This window comes from Gymnoscopelus microlampas, assembly GCF_963454915.1.
Source record: "Gymnoscopelus microlampas genome assembly, chromosome: 1".
Lineage (NCBI taxonomy): Eukaryota > Metazoa > Chordata > Actinopteri > Myctophiformes > Myctophidae > Gymnoscopelus > Gymnoscopelus microlampas.
Window position 1 is genome coordinate 1,232,351 of NC_139962.1, and position 22,650 is coordinate 1,255,000.

General features: G+C 40.9%; 1 protein-coding gene and 1 long non-coding RNA gene across 3 annotated transcripts; one reads left to right on the forward strand and one right to left on the reverse strand.

Moving 5' to 3' along the window:
• Positions 1 to 655: 655 nt before the first annotated feature.
• LOC311049559 (uncharacterized protein) lies at positions 656 to 8,829 on the forward strand. Its single transcript, XM_084063199.1, has 6 exons — positions 656 to 662; positions 1,259 to 1,291; positions 2,337 to 2,537; positions 4,951 to 5,027; positions 5,947 to 5,990; positions 8,232 to 8,829. Exons 3-6 carry the CDS (start codon positions 2,345 to 2,347, stop codon positions 8,296 to 8,298), a joined length of 381 nt encoding a protein of 126 aa, XP_083919325.1. The 5' UTR covers positions 656 to 662; positions 1,259 to 1,291; positions 2,337 to 2,344; the 3' UTR covers positions 8,299 to 8,829.
• Positions 8,830 to 11,864: 3,035 nt separating this feature from the next.
• LOC311049580 lies at positions 11,865 to 18,605 on the reverse strand. 2 transcript variants are annotated; one of them, XR_014601206.1, is made up of 9 exons: positions 18,222 to 18,605; positions 17,383 to 17,490; positions 16,475 to 17,174; positions 16,069 to 16,300; positions 15,854 to 15,948; positions 15,640 to 15,745; positions 15,162 to 15,431; positions 14,813 to 14,987; positions 11,865 to 14,012 (listed from the first exon to the last, which is right to left on the reverse strand). It is a non-coding gene; the product is annotated as an uncharacterized lncRNA (long non-coding RNA). The 2 variants fall into 2 exon arrangements; XR_014601207.1 differs by lacking the exon at positions 18,222 to 18,605 and having other exon boundaries at positions 17,383 to 17,497.
• Between the last annotated feature and the right edge of the window lie 4,045 nt (positions 18,606 to 22,650).

Sequence of the window (22,650 nt, forward strand, 5' to 3'; positions counted from 1 at the left end):
TTAAATGCCTAATGTATGAACAATTCTAGCAATAAATAATTATTTGTAATTTCTTGATTCCTAGCACTCATAAAATCCCGCCTACTGCATCCGGATGTTCACCACGTCCACATACATGAAAACAAACATAACGTTTCCGTATCCGTTCTGAACCGGAAATGTGGTTATAGGCACATTTCACGTTCTGTAAAGGTTCTGGCCTTCTTTTAAAGCTTTTTGAAACAAATAACAGCAGTCTTTTGCAGTCGCTTAGGAACAAATAGCAGCATTTATTTTTTCTCAAAACGATTTCATGTTTTTTGTAACATTTAGGACGTAAACAATCATATTGAGGGGCAGTTGTGCAGCAAAAACGTCATTACCAGCGTTGCCAGATTCTGTGAGAGAAACAAGCAACCACTGGTCTAGGAAAACAAGCCCAAAAGAAGCAACTATGGGCCACATGACTCATGAGCACTTCAAACATATACGTCAGCTGCTTGAAAATAGCAGATCTACAAGCTCACAACGTGTCGTGATGCGACGCGTTGTGAGCTTGTAGATCTGCTATTTTCAAATTCATTTTTTGGGGAAATTATAATAAGCATACCTGGCAACACTGGTATGCATATGTGCGTCTATGCCTCCCATGATGCATTGCATTGTTTTTCAACTACATCGCGGTAAGTGAAGTCTTGTTACTTTTTCATTTATTTAATAGAAATACATGTTAAATCTGCACCCCCACCACCACTAAATCATAGAACCACAACACAGGGTTGTTGCTAACATGTTAGGGTGTGTACAGTAGCAAGTTGGTCGGTCTGTATAAGTTTAAAACTGTTTTACAGTGGACATATCCCTAAGCTAACAAGCCATAACAAACAAACACAACAACATGAGCTCGGCTATTTGTGTGTGTCCCTCTTCATTTGTGTGTAGTTATGTATTCTATATGCCATGTTTGTTTGCACAACACTAAAGGCAAAACGAAATGTAATCATTGTTTGTGTTTCCCATTCTGAGTGTACAAATGGATGTTTTATTATGAATAGAATACAAAAGGATCCTATTGAGCCATAGTGCTTTCTTGTGGTTTAAGGGTTTGGCCATTTTTCATATACCCTGTGCTAAGTTTGTTTATAAAGACCAAGAGATCCTGAATATCAGTACTTATATTGTTTAGTTACAGAACTGTAAGGGTCCATTTGGTGGCCACTGGAATATTTGATCTTAAGTATTATGCATTTATATCTTCATTTCCCTCCCCCCTTTACAGGTTTCTTTCTTTGTCATTCATCACCTTGTTCCAGTGAGTACCAACAACTTAAAACACAATAACACAACCACACATCTTTAACTCACAGCAAATACATGACAGAAATTGGAATAATGTGTGTTCAGTGTTGGACAAACTAAACAAATGTAGCACTCTATTCTACTAAGTTATTCTTTATTAAAGCTCTCTTACAAAATAAGTAGCTACACTTCTATTTGACTCTGAGTGATTGAATGAAACACAGAACTGTAAATGCTACAAATGGATGCACGTGGATAATTCTCTATGAATACCAACTGTACTCAACTCATTTGGTGTGCTGTTGAAGATGTATTGATGTAGCTTTTGTCAACCTGGTGAAGAAAATAGATAGAAACTTGAAAGCTACATCATTCTGAAAATAGTTGTAAAGGTTTTGAATGCCAGACTCTCACTTACATATGTTTTTAATTAAAACATTTGAGTACTTTATCCACCACTGGTTCTACACACCCTGCTTTCAAGTTTAGTCCCATTGTCATACAAAGTGTTTTGTTTTGTGCAGCCATTGTTCTGCAACCTGTTAAGTACTGGGAGCTGATGGTACTGTAGGTGTTGCACGCTATATGAGCAAATCAAATAACAGCATTTATTTTAATTTTATTTATTATTATTTTCTAATCAAACTGATCCCAATCCTGTTTTTTGTTTTGATCCAGATTTGAGTAGGTTTTCCTGATCTCATCAGATATCAGAGTGCTCCCAATCCTGTTTTTTGGTTTTGAACTACCCAAAATCCAATCTAGATAGGGATTAAAAGTTTTTAACTTAATGAGAATTAACACTTTACCCAATTTTATTGTAGGGTTTTATCTTAAATAGCTGATCTAAAAGCTCACAACACATTGCTATGCAACATGTTGTGAGCTTGACGATCTGCTATTTCTGAATAGCAAATTAATATAATTTGGGGTCCTTGACATTAAACATTTACGGTGCCACAGCCAGAAGAGTGTATTTGGTTCCTTCTGTACATTCTTACAATTATTATGAATAAATACATTGTGTAAAATTCTGGTTATTTTCTTTGTCTCAACAGTTCCAAAAATGACACGACCGAAGAAAAAGACATGTCCCAAATGCCAAGCCAATATGGAGGCCAGGAGGATGTCCTGTGGGACATGTTATTCTCTCCAATCAAAACCAGCAGTGGCTGCCAAAGTACTCAAGTATGGCCCAGAGTGGGCCAAAAGAATTGTTAAAGACAAGAATGTGTCTCGCCAAGTGGACAATATGTGCAGTAAGTAAAACTATACGTAGATCCTTCTAAAAAACATGTAAAAGTTGTAAAAAAAAAAATATATTTTTACCTTGATGATTATTATATCAATACAGCTCATGAATAAATCTCAAAATATTAGAATATTACATAAGACCAATCATATAAACAATTTATAATATAGAAATATCAACCATCTTCAAGGTATGTTAATTTATGGACTCAATACAGTATTTTTAGGTTGGCTCAGACAGGGTGCCTTTTTTCCATGTGAATAATCGCATCCTGTGTGCAGTGGCCTTTATAGTGTCCCCCCCCCCAGCTGTCAGCTTATTACATGGTCTTAGCTAGGTAGGTAGGTACTTTATTCTTCCCCGAGGGGAAAGGCAGCTCTCATAGAGACATCAATAAAAACACATTAGATGAAACAAAAAAAATGAATAATAAATAAATATGCATCTAAGCATCGTCAACCTACAATATTAAGAAGACAGACCAAACACTACTCAAGAGTCCGATGGCTTGCATCCCACATCCCCCATCCTAATCAGCCTGATCAAGCCAACCAGATGAGGACTTGTACAGTCTTATTGCTGCAGGCAGAAAATATCTCCTATAGCGCTCCTTCTTGCAACTTGGGACTGACTGTTACATGTAACAGTCTGTTGCTGAAGGAGCTTTTCTGCCCTGCCACAGTAGTAGGGAAGGAGAGGGATTGTCCATGATGGCCACAGTATCCAAAGTGGTACAGAGGACAGAACCAGCTTGATTCAGCCTCCTGCTGTCGCCTTCCTTGATACTACCCCTCCAACATACCGCCGCATACAGTACTGCGCTGGCCACTACTGATTGATAGAACATGTTCAGCAGAGTCCTACACACCAAAGGAGCTGAGCCACCTCAGGAAGTAAATCTGCCCCCCGCCCTTCTTGTATAGGACATCTGTGTTCCCAGTACAGTCAAGTTTATTGTCCAATTGCATGCCCAGATGCTCTGGACTACCTCCACATCTCCCTCGATGGAAATGGGAGACAATGGGGGAGCCACCATCTTCCTAAAATGCACCACCATCTCCTTTATTTGGCAATTTTAGTAACAGGTGGTTCTGTTTGCACCACCTGACAAAGCTGTTCACCAGTCCTCTGTACTCCATCTCTTAACCATCTCTTAACCTCTCTATTCATTTATTTATTATTCACAATAGCTGAATCATATTCTGCATATTTCTGCAAAGGACAAGTTGCTGGACTTATATACTTGGCTGTCCTGTATATTGCTATTCTGTGTTAAATGTTTGTTTTTATGTGAATATAAATGAATGTGTTAGTGTCATCCACATTGGCTTTTAAATGTTTTTATTTTATTTGTTTTTGTGAGCTTGCAGATCTGGTATTTTCTGCATCCAAGTATGTCATATGTTGTAGTATAAATGAGGCTTTTAAGAGTTTCAGAAATGAATGACTTAGACGTGTTCCCAGAGAACATATAGGTTATCCCGGTCTGAATGGGTTGTGTACATTCATTGAAATTAGCCAAACTATAATTAATGTCAGCGAAGATTTGTAGTGTATAGTGGCAACAGGAGGGGGCCTAGTATAGAGCACTTTGGAATCAACTAAGTATAGGTTTTAAGTGGTTAGGCACTTAAACCCTATATACTTTGTTGACTGGAGTCCCCCATGGATTTGTACTTGTTCCCTTTACACCCAATCACTACAGCATCACTAAAGACACATAGATTTGGCTAATTTGCCCAATTTTTGTCCACAGCTAGGCGTTTATCTTGTGCTGCTTGTTGTGACTCTGGCATAGTTCTACAACTTAACAGCATTACCCCACATTGTCATTGTTTTATAGTAAGACATTATGATGTCACGTGAAGGCTTGACCAATCATGGAGACACCTAGCCTGGGATCCAGCCTGATTCGCTACGTTCGGCGGACTTTTTTCTCTCTCTCCGCTTATCAGTCTGGAATGCCTCCTATCTCCAAGGGAGGCGGGACATGACAAACGTTTCGAGTCGTGCCGTGGCTTCTGATTGGTCTGTGGTGCGGGGAGGGACAAAAAAAACAGTGGGATCGTTGTGATTCGTCATTCGTTTGAACAACATCCAATCAGCAACGACGTTGCCTAACGTAACATATGTAGTTCCAGTGTAGTTCTGCAAAACGAGTCAATGGGGTGCGTTCCAGACTGAGAAGCGAAGAGAGAAAAAAAAGTCCGCCGAACGTAGCGAAGCAGGCTGGATACCAGGCTAGGAGACACCACCCTTTTCCCCTCTGATGGGCTATGGGCATAAACAGCCCCTCTCTGATTGGCTATGGGCATAAACACAGATGCATAGAGATTCAGAAAATGTATAGATAGATGTAAAATACTGCTGACATTTACAAAGCATCATGGCTTAATGAACTTGTCTTTTCATCCTTCAAGTTTACAAGAAATGTTCCCAGATGAAAAGGTCCCAGGTCTACCCATATAAGGAGATAACAGGGAGAAGGACAAATGAGGTAAAAAAATATAGAACCCTATCTGTCTGTGTGTGTCTCTCTCTCTCTCTCTGCACACACACACACACACACACACACACACACACACACACACACACACACACACACACACACACACACACACACACACACACACACAGGCTACATACACACACATAGGGGACATTTCTGTTTGGTCGATTATTGCTCTATTGTAACAAAGGTTCTTGGCAATAACTGTTATACCGTTGGGACGCATGTTTATTTACTATTTAAATGGTTCCCCATTTGTAGTGAAGATGCAATTATGGGATGAGCATTTATGGGTTGTGGCCACTAAAAATGTGACAAATCAGTCAGGGGGTCAGGGTTCCTACAAGGGTTTATTAAAACAACCCACTGTTCCAGTAAGTTAACTTCACGTCACCAGGCTTTCTGCTTTTCAATAGTGTGAGGAACTGTGAGGTCATTTTACTGCTCAGTGCTCAGATCCTGTTCAGACTACTTTAACCAGTAATTTGCACAAACCAGTTCTACACAAAGAGAGGCCGTTTCTGTACCGCTCTAGACTCCAAAAAGTCCTGATGCTATCGCACATCACAATGGTTTGATGTGCAGATGGCGATTTAATAGACATCGTCCAAGGCTAATAGTCTCACAGTGTATAGATAAAGGAAGCAGGGAGAGTATTGGAGCAAAGGTCTGACCTGCCCAGGAATCAACCTGGGGACTCAGTGTCAGGCGGTAGTATTTCCCATAACCACTTGGCTGTCGGCCCCACAGAACCATGTTAATTTGTATATTTGTCTTAAGGCTGATCATGACTGAGACAAGCAAAGGTACTAAAAATAATGGTATACCTTACCCAGTGATTTCTTATACTGTGTGTGTGTGTGTGTGTGTGTGTGTGTGTGTGTGTGTGTGTGTGTTTGTTTTTTAGGGCAACAAAGAAGTGTTGGTGCATTGGGCGCCTTGTCCTGCATGGTAAGACATTTTTGATATTATTCAATTGACACTATTTGCCCTACCAGAGGCAGTTGTTTCTGGTTGATCCCACAATTCTTTCTTCCCTCTCAAATTTGCCTTACTATTTAGGAAGGTTACACCTCATCTGTGTGGTGTTGCAGACCTGCCGATGGCCCACATTTTCACATCAAAGTACGCTGGTACAACGTGTCCAGTTAAAGTAGGCAAAATGAAAAGCTGACGACCTAACTTCCAGGTGCTTTTATCTCTCTCCCTCACTCTCTGCTGTGTGCAGCTGTGTGCTGTTCAGCGTAGAGCTTAAGATCTCAGCCCGAGGCCGACGGGTCTGCGCGGCGAGGGCTGGGCCGGGCCCAATTGGTCACGTATTTGTCGGGCATTGGGTTGGGTCACTTTTTGCCAGATCTGAAAGGTATGGCCTACACGAGCCTTTGTCACCATTTTGTCCATACATGGTATGTCTGGTTGTGGTTAGGTTTCTTCTGCATGAATAAATAGGCACAGACTACATGGTATGTCTGGTTGTGGTTAGGTTTCTTTGTCGGGTTGTGGTTAGGTTTCATCTGCATGAATAAATAGGCACAGACTACTCATGACATCACTATTATGTTACAAGTATAAATACAGATGGTATATATAAAACGTAAGACAAATATTTCAATTAGACCTTCAATGTCAAATATCCTGAAATATCGATCAATTACATTTTATTATCCATAAATTAGGGTTCCCCCTATCAGTATATCGAACAAAGTTCGATTCATTTAGCAAACCTTGCCGATGGAGTCCATTAAGAGGAAGAGGAAAAGAGAGATAGAACAGGGTACCTCCTTGACTGATGTTGATGTTGATTTGGTCTACCTCCCTAACGTCAAGGAAAAGCACCTTGATTTCTCTGAGATGAAAGGCGAAAGACGGAAAGACGAAAGTGAGGGAGCCTTCACTTTCGTCTTGAGGGAGACTTTCGTCTCCCTCACTAACGAAAAGCACCTTATGTGAAGTCCGGCTTAGGTCTGGCAGAACCAGGTCTCCTGGTCTTGTTTTTATCAGGCAGGCAAGCGCAGCGCGGTATCATGATGTCTCTGTGACTATGTAAGCTGCGCTCATAACTGTGGCTGTGAGTTATGAGCTACTTGATACAGTTGAGCATGTGTGACTGTGTGCGCTGTGGCGCAACAGTTGAGCGTGTGTGTATGTGGCGGTGGCCGCTGTGGCGTCTGCATGCATGCAGTGCCCAAGTGGAGCGGAGGACATTGTTGAAACCATCCACGGTCACTTTTGTATATCCTAATAATATTATAGACGTGTGAACTTTGTAGCTATAATAGCCTGTACACCTGTTGCCTGATTTAGCGGCGGCCGTCAGCCGTGTTCTCCAGCGAGGCTCCGATGTTTATTGTTCCTTAATTAGGACGGTGCTTGCTACAAGCTGGGTTTTTGTTTATATATAAAGACAGTTGGAAAAGGGTAGAATGACTCTGTTCTTCGAATCACCAATATGTAATGACAAAAATATAAGGCTGCATGCAACAATTATACTTCTTTAGAATGTCAGGCTTCGGGCTGTGTTGGGCTCCAATTGTCAATTATGTATCGTTTCTGTCGGGCTGGGTTGGGCTGGGCTCACATATTTAGGCCCGATTAAAGCTCTAGCTCAGCGTATGGGCTTGATTGACAGCTGCAGTCCACCGGCCTCAGCAGTTGAATTGGAAGCTTCTGTGTAATTTGCTTGTACAGCTTGAATGTACAGGAAGGTTACAAAATTCACATTGTTGGATTCTAGTAATTAATGACTGTTAGTCGACTAATGTTGTTAATGACTTCTCTTTCAGACTTCAGATATGGACTGTCTGTCACCAGTACTAGAGTAAATTGTTTTATGAGGAACTAATCTAAATTCACATCAGTCAAAATCAAAATAATGAAATTACGTGGAATGTTGGCCGCTATGCTTCTTGTCTTATCTTTTTTACATGTAGGCATTAGGCAATAGACATACATGTGCATTAGGGCTGCATGATACTGATGCAAACACTTTTTCCCCTCGACACCAAATCTCGTCACCAAAAATTGATAATCTACAAACTCACGTCACGTCTCAGTGCGAGGCATTGTGAGGTTGTAGATCTTCTCTTAGAATGTTTCAGGTGGTTAATATAAAAATAAAAGGTGTCCCAGTGCCCCTTTTGAAGACCCATGGGATAAATGAATTTCTCTAAATAATGTATTTATACTTTACAGTGACAAAATCTGGGAAGACACATGGGAACCAGCCAAGAAGTTTCCAGAGGACAGGGCCAACCAGTAACCTCACGCCTAAAGGGTACGGTCCGATGAAAGTATGGCTGCCAGCTGATAACCCTCCCCGTATCCGCCTTCGTCTCACCCGATTGGACAGAGGTGGAAAACCAGCATCTACGCCATACTTTGAAACCACTACATCTCAGAGGACAATATTGTACTTTTACTTTGTGTTAATATTTATTTTGGAGATTTTGTTTATTATTAGAAAACATACATTAACCACTTCAGCCTTATTTCGGCCATTTGAAAATAGTCGATCTACAAGCTCACAATGGGTTGCGATGCGACACATTGTGATCTGTCTTGTAGATCTGCTATTTTCATATTACATTTGGAAACTTGAAATGGGACATTCTGCAAGATGAGCACTTTTAGTTTTGGAATACTTTGGAATACATGCCAATGCTTTTGCACTATTACTCAAGTCACATTTAACAGAGTATATTTCTACATTGCTGTATTGATTCTTTTACTTAAGTGAAACATGTGAGTTCTTCCACTGCCTATTTTGTTCTGTGCAATATGTTTTCTTTGTTTCTTTCTTTGGTGTCATTAAAAGCCTTTTGCACTTTGAATGTTGTTTCTTCCAAGATGTCAATCTATACCAATCAACAGTGATATTAACTGTCTTTTGTCAATGAATGAATGTATCCTAGATATACTGGATATGAGCCAGATACTGTATGTAGGCAATACAGTGTCAGCTGCAGATAGACTATACAACTGTATGGACAGTTGTTTATTCAGACTCATTATCCAAGAAAACATATGTTTTACAAAATGAAATGAAGGTGATGCAAGGAGATACACACTTTTGATAATACATCATTTGCCAACCATGGAAACAATGAGAATTTAAAGCCATACACCCAATAACTTAATGGTTCAGACAATGATGATAGTTATCTATAAGAGGCTATGCATCATATGCCACTCATCTAGACTGTGGCAAACCAAAGCATCATGAAGCTGGAGTTTGGAAGCGCTTGTTTGGAAAATCCTCCTAACTCCTCACTCCTACTGACTCCTCATACCCTCTTTTGTGTGTAGACTGCTAGCCATGCATGAAAATCAATGTTATTTCTATATTCCTGAGGGGTTAACATGTAGACAATAAACTGAATGGGATCCAGGATTTGAAGCCTGGAGAAGAGGAAGATGCCTCAACAAGTGTTACAGAGAATGACCTGTTTGACAGATTTGTTTTGCATCATAGCCCACAAACAAACAAGGAACAGACTGAGAGGTGTTCGGACCTTTTTGATAAAAGGTAAAATGATTGTCATTTTAAAGCCCAAACCACACCAATGATTCGCGATGCAACTCCTTGCAACTAAACAGTTTTATGGACATGTCACACCAATGCAACTCCTTGGAACTGCCATTGGGGATAATGGTTGCGAGCAGTTGCAAGTAGTTGCATGAAACCGTTTGGTTGCAAGGAGTTGCATCATGCTAGCCAGGGGAATGAGGCTTAGGCTTAGGTAACCCTAACCTAACCCTAAACTACGTATCAGCTCCAACATGTAGTTTTCCTAATTGTAATGGATGACTATGTAAGTAAGGCACACATCAATATCTCAAACACATTTGGTTACTAAATAATTCCTGAAACATCTGTTTGACTGATTTTATCTAGGATGGCTCTGAAATGGTCTGAGAATGTATGACTGTTAGACTCATAGCTTGGAAGGAGATGGACATTAAACTTTGTCATAGGTCAACAGCAAAGCCATAATTTGAAAGGCCTTGCCCTACATAGAAACATATTTCATTGTAAATATTATGGGTTGTTCCTGCTCATCACAGGTGCCCTTTGAACATTGTTCAAAGGGCAATAAAATAGACGATCTACAAGATCACAACGGGTTGCCGATGCTACTCATTTGAGCTTGTGTGAATCGGTTATTTCAGGCACAGTCCTATGTGTTATTATGGATCCCATCAACGTTATAGGATAGACCCGCCTCACCTGTGTCTTGATTGGCTCCTTGGCAGGCCTAGTTGTACTGAGGTTAGGGTTATGGTAAGGTTTAGGCATAGTCTTACTGAGGTTAAGGGTTAAGGTGCAGGTCAAGGGTATGCTTGTGACATCATTGTACCTGGAAGTTATGCATGAACGTCTATTGAGTGGCAAAATACAGCGTCAATAGGAGTTTCCCAATGAGCTCTTCCAAACTCCAATGCTTCATGATGCTTTATGTTTTGGCACTCAGTGTAGATGAGTGGCATATGATGCCTACCCTTTATTACTTTTTTAAAAATTATTTGTTTTTGGGCTTTCATGCCTTTATTGATAGGACAGTATAGGCTGACAGGAAATGGGGAGAGAGATGGGGGGCGACACACAGCAAAGGCCGCCAGGATCGGGACTCGAACCCGCGACACGCTGCCAGGCATCAGAGCCTATGTGGTATGCACCTGGACCGCTAAGCCAGCACGCACCCCATACCCTCTATTACTTTATTAGTCTATTACACTATTACACTACTACACTATTACACTATTACACTATTACACTAACCTTGGTGTCATGTTTGACACAGAGCTGTATTTTGACATTCCCAGGCCCCATGTGGCCAGCTTTCTGATACTCATTACTTTCATATACACCCACCTTGGTAACACTTGCTATGCATAATGTCTTATAACAGGGGTCTTCAACGTTTTCATCCCAAGGACCCCCTAGCTGAGAGAGAGATGAAGCAGGGACCTCCATACATTGCATACAACTGTGTTGCAGATTAAACGTTTTCATAGATTTCATAGACAGCTTCATTGACTATCATCAGTGCTGTGTAAATTAATATTTTTGGTTCATTTCATACATTTAACCACTTAAACATTCAATACTTGGTACTTGATTTGCTTCTTTTGCCCTCGACACCAAACCACTTTGCCGAAAATAGCCGATCTACAAGCTCACAACGCCTTGCAGCGTGAGGCGTTGTGAGCATGTAGATCTGCTATTTTCAGCTAATGTTCATAAGAATAGAGATGCTAGGGTTCAGGTTATTAATGTAAAAAAAAAAGATCACAAAGATTTGCCGGACCCCCTGGAGTAACTCTGAGGACACACTAGGGGTCCCGGGCCCCTTTATAAGACCCCTGTCTTATAAGCATAGTTATAATGCATTATAATCTGCTTATGAGTGCTACTATACTATTACACTGTACTATTACAGATTCATGGAATGTATTGTTGTAGTATATTCCCACTGCCAGCTAAAGCCAGTAATCACCTTTAAATGTAATATTTTGGCATCATGTGGTAATAGGCTGGTCTACAATGATTCACATAAAATATGTTTATTGTGCTCCAGAAATGTCCCAACTCTCCACCTTGAATGTCCACACATTTTGTCCTTCAGCTAGTGGGAATGAAAGCATGACTTGCGGTTTTGTATGAACAAAAATGTTCTGTGAACAAAATGCTTCATAAGAACATTCAACGGAAATTTACTGAAAAATGTATTACTTGCATAGAATACAAACAATACACGAAGGCATTTCCTGGTGTTCTATAAGTAGCTTTAACTATCTTTTAATCAGAATCAGTGTTATTGGCACATTACATCAGTTACATCATTACGTCAGTTGCCCAGAGGCAGCACAGTCAGCCAGCAGTTACAAGATGACAGATACACAACAAGGACTGTCAGATACAGCAATAGAGATGAATACATTCCAGAAGGACCAATATAAGGAGGAGGCAATGGAATAACAAGGAAGGTTTAACTGCCTTTTATTAAGGTGCAGAGAACTATAAATCAGACAGCATTTCCGTGTGAATCACACCTTCATATGGTCCAGAAGTACCATCAATAATAAACAGTATACAATATATACAAACATGTACCCTGCAAAACACAGATCACATTCGCACAATGGAAAAGAAGCCCCTGGGCCTTTTTATTTTATTTTTTTGTCATTACATTAGCATAAACGTACTGTACTGCCTGTACTGTTAAAAGTATTAACAGGAAAAGGGACCACTTCACCCATTCATACAAACACTTCAGAAGCATTTCACCTGCCCCCGCTACTGTTCTCACAAAGACACAAAGGGACCCGCACACAGAACACATTCAAATGCATACTTCCCATTTTCTCAAATTCTAAGCCTGTGCACTAAAAAGGTCTGGCACAGACATTATCCTCTCAAACATCAAATGCGTAAATGTATGAAGCAGTCAGGATGTAACCATGTCCATTATGGTCATATAGTGGCCTACCTGCAGCACACACTGTGCAATCGACATACGTTTGTACTATAGCACAAAACACTGGTCAGTGGTCAGCATGCAACAAGCTGATGTAACAAGTTTTGGTTAACGGTTACGGAAAGCAAAAAAACGTTGTCATCCTGTACAACCAACCATCCAAAATATATTTTGGGTATATGGAATGTGTTCCAGGGCCACAAGAAAACTACACATTTGGCCCACAGGACTCCAGTTCTATAGACGGGTTTCATGTTTGTAAACATTGAGAGGATATGACCGCGCAGAGGAGGGGGTAAGCCTATGGGTGCGTTTGGAAATTACGCACCGGAGCACACTCGCCTATTAGTTTGTATTGGCCAGTGCGCTCACTGCCGCTCAGGGCTGTATTTTCGAACGCGCCTTTCCCCCAGGCATGCGCAGATTGCGCATTCTGCTCTGTGATGACGTCGCGCGGAAATCCGTCTATATCACTGGTTTAGATGGATGTTTACTATGATATCATGCTCTTGAAATATATATCTTATTTCAGGGGTTGACACTAAGGTGTCAGAGGCATTTGCCTGTCGGGCAAGGACAGGTCATGTTCTACTTTCCCAAAGGTCATTATGGAATGATACGTAACATTTTGATTACCGTTAATTTTTTACTTTCTGGGGCTGTGCGATAACAAATGTCATACCTCAATCTTTAAGCAAAATACATACATAGCTATGACTATGGGTTCACACTTGCCATTTTATATTTTTAAGTGTAGCAACAGTGAGAACAGCACATTATAGGCAAACAGTGCTCTTATTTTACATTCCACAGACCAGAAGAAAGAGTGCTCTGGCCACGTTCAGGTGTTTAGGCAGATATTGTGATGATTCCGTTGGCGTCCGCTCTCAAACAGCGGAGAGGGGACGTGCTCTCTGCATCCTCATACGTTCTTCATAAATGGTTGGATTGTGTTCCTTGCTGAGGGCCAGAGTCAATGGCCTCCTCTCTCCTTCTCCTACCCCATGCTCCATCTGACACAACACAGCCCTGCTGTCCCCAGTCGGGCAACCTGAAAGCAAACTCCACCTGACAGAAAGTTTTATTTACCTGCCAGGGGCAGTTTAGTAGTCCGCAAAGGGGAACAATCCACACAAATCGTGGTAATCCAACATTGGGAAAGTAGTCCATCAAAGTGGTCCAGTGTGGCTGTAAAAAAAGGCCTGTAGGTAGGAGTGGTTGAGAGAGAGCGAGATAGACATGACCAGAGGAGAGCCAAATGAAATGGTCTGCAATGGTTGCCTATTCCAATTCGTCCTCAGACATGTCTGAGTCACTGTCATCATCATCAGCATCATCTGTGTTGTCCAAAAAGGTGACGTTCTCTGCATCAGTTCATCAACTTGCATGTAATGTTCCCATGCCAGCATCATCCCTTTTCGGTTTTCCCACTGCTTACGGAGGATTATGCACTGCAGTCCTTTCAGACCCTCGAAACTTAGTTTCCACGGTGAGCCTTGGGGTAGAACACAAGACAAAACCTGTGTTAGTAACAGTCATCAGTGGTATGTATTATATTCATGAAATATTGTAACACTTGCTATGCATCCCATGCCTATAATGTGTTATAAACATACTTATACAGTTGTAAGTATAGCACTCATGAATAATGCCTTATAACAATAACAATAACACATTAGAGATTTGTATAATGACGTATAAGGCCATGTAAAATTAATTGGAGTAAGCTTATAAAACTATAGTTACAGTTATAAGCAATCATAACTGCAATCATAAACCATTGTATGATGACACTTCCTAAGAATCCCATCTTAATTCTCATAGTAGTAATGCTTTATAATCACGCTTATAATGCATTATAATATTTGTTAAAATCCATTATACTGTCATAACTGTCTATGCAAGATCATAGAGACCTATAATACTTGACCTTAAGTCACCTTATAAGGGCCGATGCGTACTCCACTTTTAGAGCAGAGTTAAAATCGGTTTGGCTCTGTCCAAACGACGTCATTCAGAGGTTCGAAGGGTGCTGCCGAGATGTTGTGACACCCGAAACGAACCGATTTAAACTCGGCTCTAAAAGTGGAATATGCATCAGCCCCAAGTCATCATGAAATGCTATTTGTGTTATGATAACTGTTAAAATGCATTAAGATTATTTTGTGGGTGTTTATTATTATAATTATACAGTGTTATACGCAGATTAGAATATATTAGAAGTATGTTTATAATGAATTATAGACATGGAATGCATAGCAGTTGTTACAAAAATAATTTATTGCAAATACATACTCATTGGCCCAGAAGAAAAACTGCACGACAGCTCCTTCAGGTCATGGTCATACGCTGAAAGACTTTTCCAGTGATGTTCCATCTCAGTCACCAGGATTTTCTTCTCCTCTGTGAGTCGCCTTCCTGCCATTATGACGTCATAACGCCCGTCTCTTTGTTCTGAGATCGACAGAATCTGGAATGCATTTATGACAAAGATTCACAGGGAAAATGAGCAGTGTTAGCCACTTAGACACTTGTAAACACACCACTCAAAGTTGCCTCTCCCAAACTCAACAAGCAAGTGTGTATATTATGTGGAATTATGGGTCAGATTTGTTGGAAGCAGTCAACAGACTAGTGTACATACCACTGTGATGAAGCTGCCATGGCCATGCTGTATCAACAGATAGGATGGTTTCCATGCTCAGGTGTTTTGCGCTAGGAACCAACCTGTTGTACTGTTCTACAACAGAAGCTAGGATCTCCTTCTCCTTCCTCATCTGTCGAAGGATCCTGGCACGAGCTTTTGTTCCGTCAGTGTCTTTATGCAGACGCTGAGACCTCCTTTTGAGCCCAAGCACCAGCATCTCTATCCTATTGGCCAAGGCATCAGGCTCATCAGCAGTAGTTGTTGGTGCTGCAGAAGAGAGGAAATAGGTGGGTACAAAACCACAGTATAAGACACAAGGATTAGGAACCCAATGTCAGTGAACTCCAGGTAACGTCACCATATCACCCCCATCTTAGCTGTCTTCACTGGTTACCCGTTCGATTTTAAGTTTTGACTTATAACTTTTAAAGCTGTGAGCAAATAATATGTGCATTAACAATAATCAATTCCTCACCTTCTGCCCACTCCTTCACCCAATCCTCCAACTGGCTCTCTGACACTGCTAATTCCACCTTTAGGGATTCCAGGTTCTGCTGTTGGCTTTGAAGACCTTTAACGGCCTACAATGACAAAGAATCAAAGACAAGAAAACAAATGTTGTCTCATACACGTAAAATACTGCCACATGTAATATTAAAAATCTTAAAGAACATCACTGATATCATTACCTTCTGATATTGGCGAGACAGCGATGTGGCTCAAACTGTACAACTTCCCACTGAAAGTAGCTCTTCTGGAAGGCATCTGTTGAGATCTTCCCTGTCTATTTCAAAATAAGGATATCAACAGTTTATAATGGGCAGGCAATAAATAAGAAACAAATTCAATGCACATGACAAAAAGAAAAAATATATACTGTTGGCTAACTAAATTAAATACTCACACGGCCAAAGTGAACAGTTCGCTGATCAAGCATTCTTAAAAATGCCTGGCAGGACAGTCCTGGTGCAGCCATCTTCATTTTCTCAATGAGAAAAATATATCTGTGGCATAAACTGTTGCGAAATTAAGTGTAGCAGGCCAGCAGTTACTGCAAATGAGATCGTCCACTCCAGCAGTCCAAGTGGCTTGGCATGACTCGCAACTCAGGTCAGGCATGCTGAGATCATATCGCCCTAGAAAATCAAAGACACGCACACTGTAATGTAAAACCTAGCATGGCATAAATTAGTCAATAGGCATACGTTTGATTTCATAAATACACCTATGACAGGCCTTGTGGGTAAGTAAAAATACCAAGTAAAAATATATTTTTAAGATGCTTTAAAAAAAAAAAAAAAAATCCTTACCATCCATTGTGATCACAGCAACAGCCTTTCCTGGGTTGACCCTCAATGCCTCCGATGCACAACCACAGACATTTGCAGGTATCCGCACAGGTACAAAGCACTCTGAAAAAGATCATTTGTGTCCAATAGGAAATAGAACATTACGATTGCTGGAACCACTTGAAGAGACTGAAAGAAGAGTGAGAAAGGTTAAAAAGATTCCATGACCGTAAGACAGGACAAAAAAATGCATTGTTTAGTGGTCAAAGTAATGAGATTAATGAGTCAGAGAGGATATGATATGGTGTACTCACAAACAAGAACTTACCACAACGGCAATGAGCCTCATCTACAATGCAGGTGGTTGGAGGCAAAGGCTGGAAGAACCCTGCATTCATGGCATCCCTGTTGTGCATCACGTTTCTAGTGTCTGTGTGCGTTTTGATGTCACATTCGGCACACAGGAATGGCCGTGGTTCACAGCCATGACAGCAGACAGCAGCTGGACTGATGGCACACTGTTGGCACATGTGTGTGCCTACATGTGCCCTCGCTGCAACGCGGTTAATCAGCCAGGGTCTCTCTGCCCGCCATCTCTCTAAAAGAGAGTGGTTCCGCGTACTCCAGTCGGAGGAAGCCTGGAGAGGAGCTGGGGTTGGTGCTTCCTCGATGTCAGCCGATGCAACGCTCAGGGAGTGCTGGAGCTCTTGTATGAAACGCTCTGTTAAGATAGTATGGGATATTGAAAAACAACATTAGGTTATGTTTTACATTTACAATATAAAAAGTATAATAATGGCTGTGAAAAGGTTAGTTGCACATTTATTCTGGTAAATGTGCAATACAAACATATAATTAACATTCAAACTCATTGACAGATTATTAGAATATATCATGAACATATTGCTTTGCACTAATGAAATACACACCAACGGCATTTGGAGCAAAGGAGACCTCAGCATTAGTGTCAGGAAAATCGTTGGGAGGAACAGGTTTCTGACCGCAACCACCTGGATGAGCCTTCCGACTTGGACCAGCTACAACAGGAAAAAAAAAACACTGTCATCAACATTTACTCTCTCCTCAACATTTACTCACTGGCCTGGCATGTGCACTTAAGCCTTTCCAAATTGTCTAGAATGCCGCAGCATGATTGGTCTTCAACCAGCCAAAAATGTCACGTCGCTCTGGATTAAGAGCATCTGCTAAATGCATGAATTGTAAAAACTATAACTAACTATATAACTACACTATCCTATGTTCTGTAACACTAGTGTCAGCCTGGTTATTATCATGAGGACTATTAGACTTTTCCCTAACCATAACGTGGACAGTTCAGTCGCCTATGAATATGCAATCAAATAGGAATGATTGCTGTAGGTTGATTTAAAAAAATGTCTAGCTGTCCATTGGCAAGGCACTCAGGACATCTTTTTTAAAGGAAGCCTTATCAAGGTAAATGTTGTTATATCCACAGTGATTTTCAATGTTTATTAGATTCACACACATCAACACAGACGGCAAAGCAAGGCACCAATCTGCTCATCAGGAGCAGTTAGGGGTTCAGTGTCTTGCCCAAAGTCAAGTGGACACTTCACATGGTCTGAAAATGTACGCGATCCACACATATGACCACTGAACATGGCAGCTGAGATAGGCTGCCGGGTTAAGTGGTCAGATGGGTGGATCGCAAAAGCTTTTGAAATTTTAAAGTGGATTTTAGAATCGGCCTCAGGTCTAAATGAGTTAATGGTATAACAATACTGACCCTGATTTCTGGTTGATCCTGGCAGGGATGACATTTCTATTGCTGTCTCTCTTTTTCCACCTTATGGTAGGTCCAGGTGCCTTTGCCTTCTTCGCTGGAGTTGGTGGTGCTCTCCATTGTGACTCTGGAGGAATCAAGGCATTTAGACTTCTGGCCACAGCTGCCGCTTTTGCGGCATTTAAACACCTTTCAAGTTCCGTAACCATGGCTTTTGGATCACTCATGGTGACGGGTAACAACAAATAACAGACAAAGACAATGATAAGACAAACAAGGGTAAACACACACACACACACACACACACACACACACACACACACACACACACACACACACACACACACACACACACACACACACACACACACACACACACACACACACACCCACACACACACACACACACTAAGAGAAAGGTGTGGGGGGGGGGGGGGGGGGGGGGAGAGAGAGAGAGAGAGTGCGAGAGAGAGAGAGAGTGGCTCTTAAAAGTGCCTTTTGGGTTGTTTGTTTGTTTGTTTGTTTGTTTGTTTAGGAGAGTTTGGTTGGAAGGATCTGTAAGAGAAAGCAACATATTCAGAATTACAATGAACAAAAGGAGAAACAGCCCTAAACCAGATATACAGAATCTTATACTTGCCCAAAAACACATCACGATACCTTTAATAGCTGCATACACTGAAATCCTGAGATAAACTCTGAGAGTGTACAGAACCGAATAGAACAGGGGTCTTCAACGTTTTCAGGCCAAGGACCCCCTAGCTGAGAGAGAGATGAAGCAGGGACCCCCTCTATATTTTATAAAATTGTGTTTCAGATTAAACTTTTTTGGTTTACTTTGTCTGCTTTTTCCCCCTCTATACATATAGCCTCTTTGCCAAAAAATAGCCGATCTACAAGCTCTCAAGCGCGAGGCGTTGAGAGCTTGTAGATCTGCTATTTTCGGCTAATGTTCCCCTCAGAAAAGGAATTATAGGGTTCAAGTGGTTAATGTAAAAAAAAAAATCCTATCACACAAAGATTTGGCGGACCCCCTATAGTAGCTCTAAGGACCCCCTGTTGAAGACCCCTGGAATAGACCCTTATAGACCATATCCACACAGCGGCCATATTGCCAATGAAATGCCACCCCAGTTGCCACAGCAACGCAATGTTAAATTCCAAAATGGCCGCCGTGTGAATATGGACTATGGCAGTGGTTCTGGTTCTGGCTTTTCATGTGAAGCGCCCCAAATTAATATGTAACATATCAGTTTTAAGAAATAGATCCATAAGCTCACAACACGTCACATCGCAATGCTTTGTGAGCTTTTTGATCAGCTACTTTCGAATATCCAAACAACAACAACATTAACATCATAATACATTTAAATTAAGTGATTAAATAGTTCCTGTTTTAAAAAATCTTTATTTAACTCCTGGTACCAGCTTTATAGTTGAATCCTCTGCCCCCCGCCCCCACCCATCTTCTCTTATTCAACTGACCTTTATCCCAACATGTTTTGCATTGCACCTCTGTATGGTATATATATAATATGACTGTTCAATTGAGTACAATGGACCAAAATGTAAACAAGCCCCTGGGGTTTATTGTGTTCATATTTTAGCATAACATTTGACTGTACTACTAGTACTGATTGATTAATTGATTTAATACTTTATTAGCAGTACAGGACAGTAAAGTTCTATAGGATTTAAACCACAAGAAAGCACTATGGCTCAATAGGATCCTTTTGTATTCTATTCATAATAAAACATCCATTTGTACACTCAGAATGGGAAACACAAACAATGATTACATTTCGTTTTGCCTTTAGTGTTGTGCAAACAAACATGGCATATAGAATACATAACTACACACAAATGAAGAGGGACACACACAAATAGCCGAGCTCATGTTGTTGTGTTTGTTTGTTATGGCTTGTTAGCTTAGGGATATGTCCACTGTAAAACAGTTTTAAACTTATACAGACCGACCAACTTGCTACTGTACACACCCTAACATGTTAGCAACAACCCTGTGTTGTGGTTCTATGATTTAGTGGTGGTGGGGGTGCAGATTTAACATGTATTTCTATTAAATAAATGAAAAAGTAACAAGACTTCACTTACCGCGATGTAGTTGAAAAACAATGCAATGCATCATGGGAGGCATAGACGCACATATGCATACCAGTGTTGCCAGGTATGCTTATTATAATTTCCCCAAAAAATGAATTTGAAAATAGCAGATCTACAAGCTCACAACGCGTCGCATCACGACACGTTGTGAGCTTGTAGATCTGCTATTTTCAAGCAGCTGACGTATATGTTTGAAGTGCTCATGAGTCATGTGGCCCATAGTTGCTTCTTTTGGGCTTGTTTTCCTAGACCAGTGGTTGCTTGTTTCTCTCACAGAATCTGGCAACGCTGGTAATGACGTTTTTGCTGCACAACTGCCCCTCAATATGATTGTTTACGTCCTAAATGTTACAAAAAACATGAAATCGTTTTGAGAAAAAATAAATGCTGCTATTTGTTCCTAAGCGACTGCAAAAGACTGCTGTTATTTGTTTCAAAAAGCTTTAAAAGAAGGCCAGAACCTTTACAGAACGTGAAATGTGCCTATAACCACATTTCCGGTTCAGAACGGATACGGAAACGTTATGTTTGTTTTCATGTATGTGGACGTGGTGAACATCCGGATGCAGTAGGCGGGATTTTATGAGTGCTAGGAATCAAGAAATTACAAATAATTATTTATTGCTAGAATTGTTCATACATTAGGCATTTAAGTGCCAGAATAATTGATTAGTGGACAAGCAGATCATTTATATAGATCTATTAGATTAAAATAAATAGTTTTGATCGGATCTTTACTACTGTCAATCAAGTCATACGGAAGTAAAGTGACGTGACGTCACGGGTATACAAAAGTTAAATAAAAGTGTCGTTCTCAACAAATACTCATCGAAAAATTACCAAACTAGTATGTAAATACTCAGAATATTTACAGGTTTTTGTGGGTGGTGGCGTGTGGTCTGGTGCATTTCAAACAAGCTTCTTAGCGCACGTTTTGAAATGCCAATGCATTATCAATGGCCCGCCTGTGACGGCGCAATGTGTCGTCTTTGGACCTCAATGAATGTCTATGAGTGACCGTGGAAGGCACAATGTGCCGTCTTTGGACCTCAATGAATGTCTATGAGTGACCGTGGAAGGCACATAATTACGTCGCTGGCGTCCAGCGACGGCATTCGGCTCCGTCGCGGGGTTCTGACAAAAAGGCAACCGGCTACGTTTTCGGAGTGAGACCGTGTTGTGTACAACACAAATCATTTAAAGGAGTAGTTCACACAAAAAAAAGATTCCCCCCCCCCCCCCTATGACCAGCAGCGGTTCCGGTAGGAGACACAAAGAGTCTCCTTTTGTGTCTCCTACCGTTTCAATGCATCATGGGGTGCAATTGATAGAAAATAAGTCTTTTTTTGGGTGAACTACTCCTTTAAAGATCTTAAGACCTTGAAACTAAATGCAAACAGTTCATCAACTGTAGCTCCTCCCCCTATCACCTCACCTCAGGGACCCCTTAGCTGACAGAGACAGATGAAGCAGGGACCCCTTAGCTGAGAGAGAGATGAAGCAGGGACCCCTTAGCTGAGAGAGAGATGAAGCAGGGACCCCTTAGCTGAGAGACAGATGAAGCAGGGACCCCTTAGCTGACAGAGACAGATGAAGCAGGGACCCCTTAGCTGAGAGAGAGATGAAGCAGGGACCCCTTAGCTGAGAGAGAGATGAAGCAGGGACCCCTTAGCTGAGAGAGAGATGAAGCAGGGACCCCTTAGCTGAGAGAGAGATTAAGCAGGGACCCCTTAGCTGAGAGAGAGATTAAGCAGGGACCCCTTAGCTGACAGAGACAGATGAAGTAAAGTATGAAATCAATCAATTTAACAATTTAACAGATTTAACCTCTTAATCCCTCAATAAACTTCACACACAAACTTTCACTCTGTACGTACTTGGTTTTGATTGATTGATTGAATATTGTATTAGGCAAAAGAATGTAAAACAACACATTTACATTTAAAATACTTTGTCTAACAGGTCCGTTCATAAAAGTCCTTGCGGACTTGTTTCCAATGAGGGCCTTGGTATTCAATTCATAGACATATATAGTGGCACCACAGTTCGAATATGATTACACAAAGAAATAAAAAATAAAAAATTATATATATATATATATATATATATATATATATATATATATACATAATTTTTCCATTTTTCCATTCCATTGGCTGTACACTATGTACAGCCAATGGAATAAAAAAAGGGGGGAAAGATATGTACAAGAACAGGGGGGGGGGGGGTCGGCTGTCTAACGGGAAAATGGTACTACCTCCTCTTTTGGCCTCCTGATAGGTGATTTTTTAAGGCTCTTTTAAATGAGCCC

Coding starts and splice junctions, on each gene's coding strand:
- LOC311049559 (XM_084063199.1), top strand. CDS start 2,345: ATGACACGACCGAAGAAAAAGACATGTCCCAAATGCCAAGCCAATATG. Junction 2,538..4,950: donor CCAAGTGGACAATATGTGCA/GTAAGTAAAACT, acceptor TCATCCTTCAAG/TTTACAAGAAATGTTCCCAG. Junction 5,991..8,231: donor TGGGCGCCTTGTCCTGCATG/GTAAGACATTTT, acceptor TATACTTTACAG/TGACAAAATCTGGGAAGACA.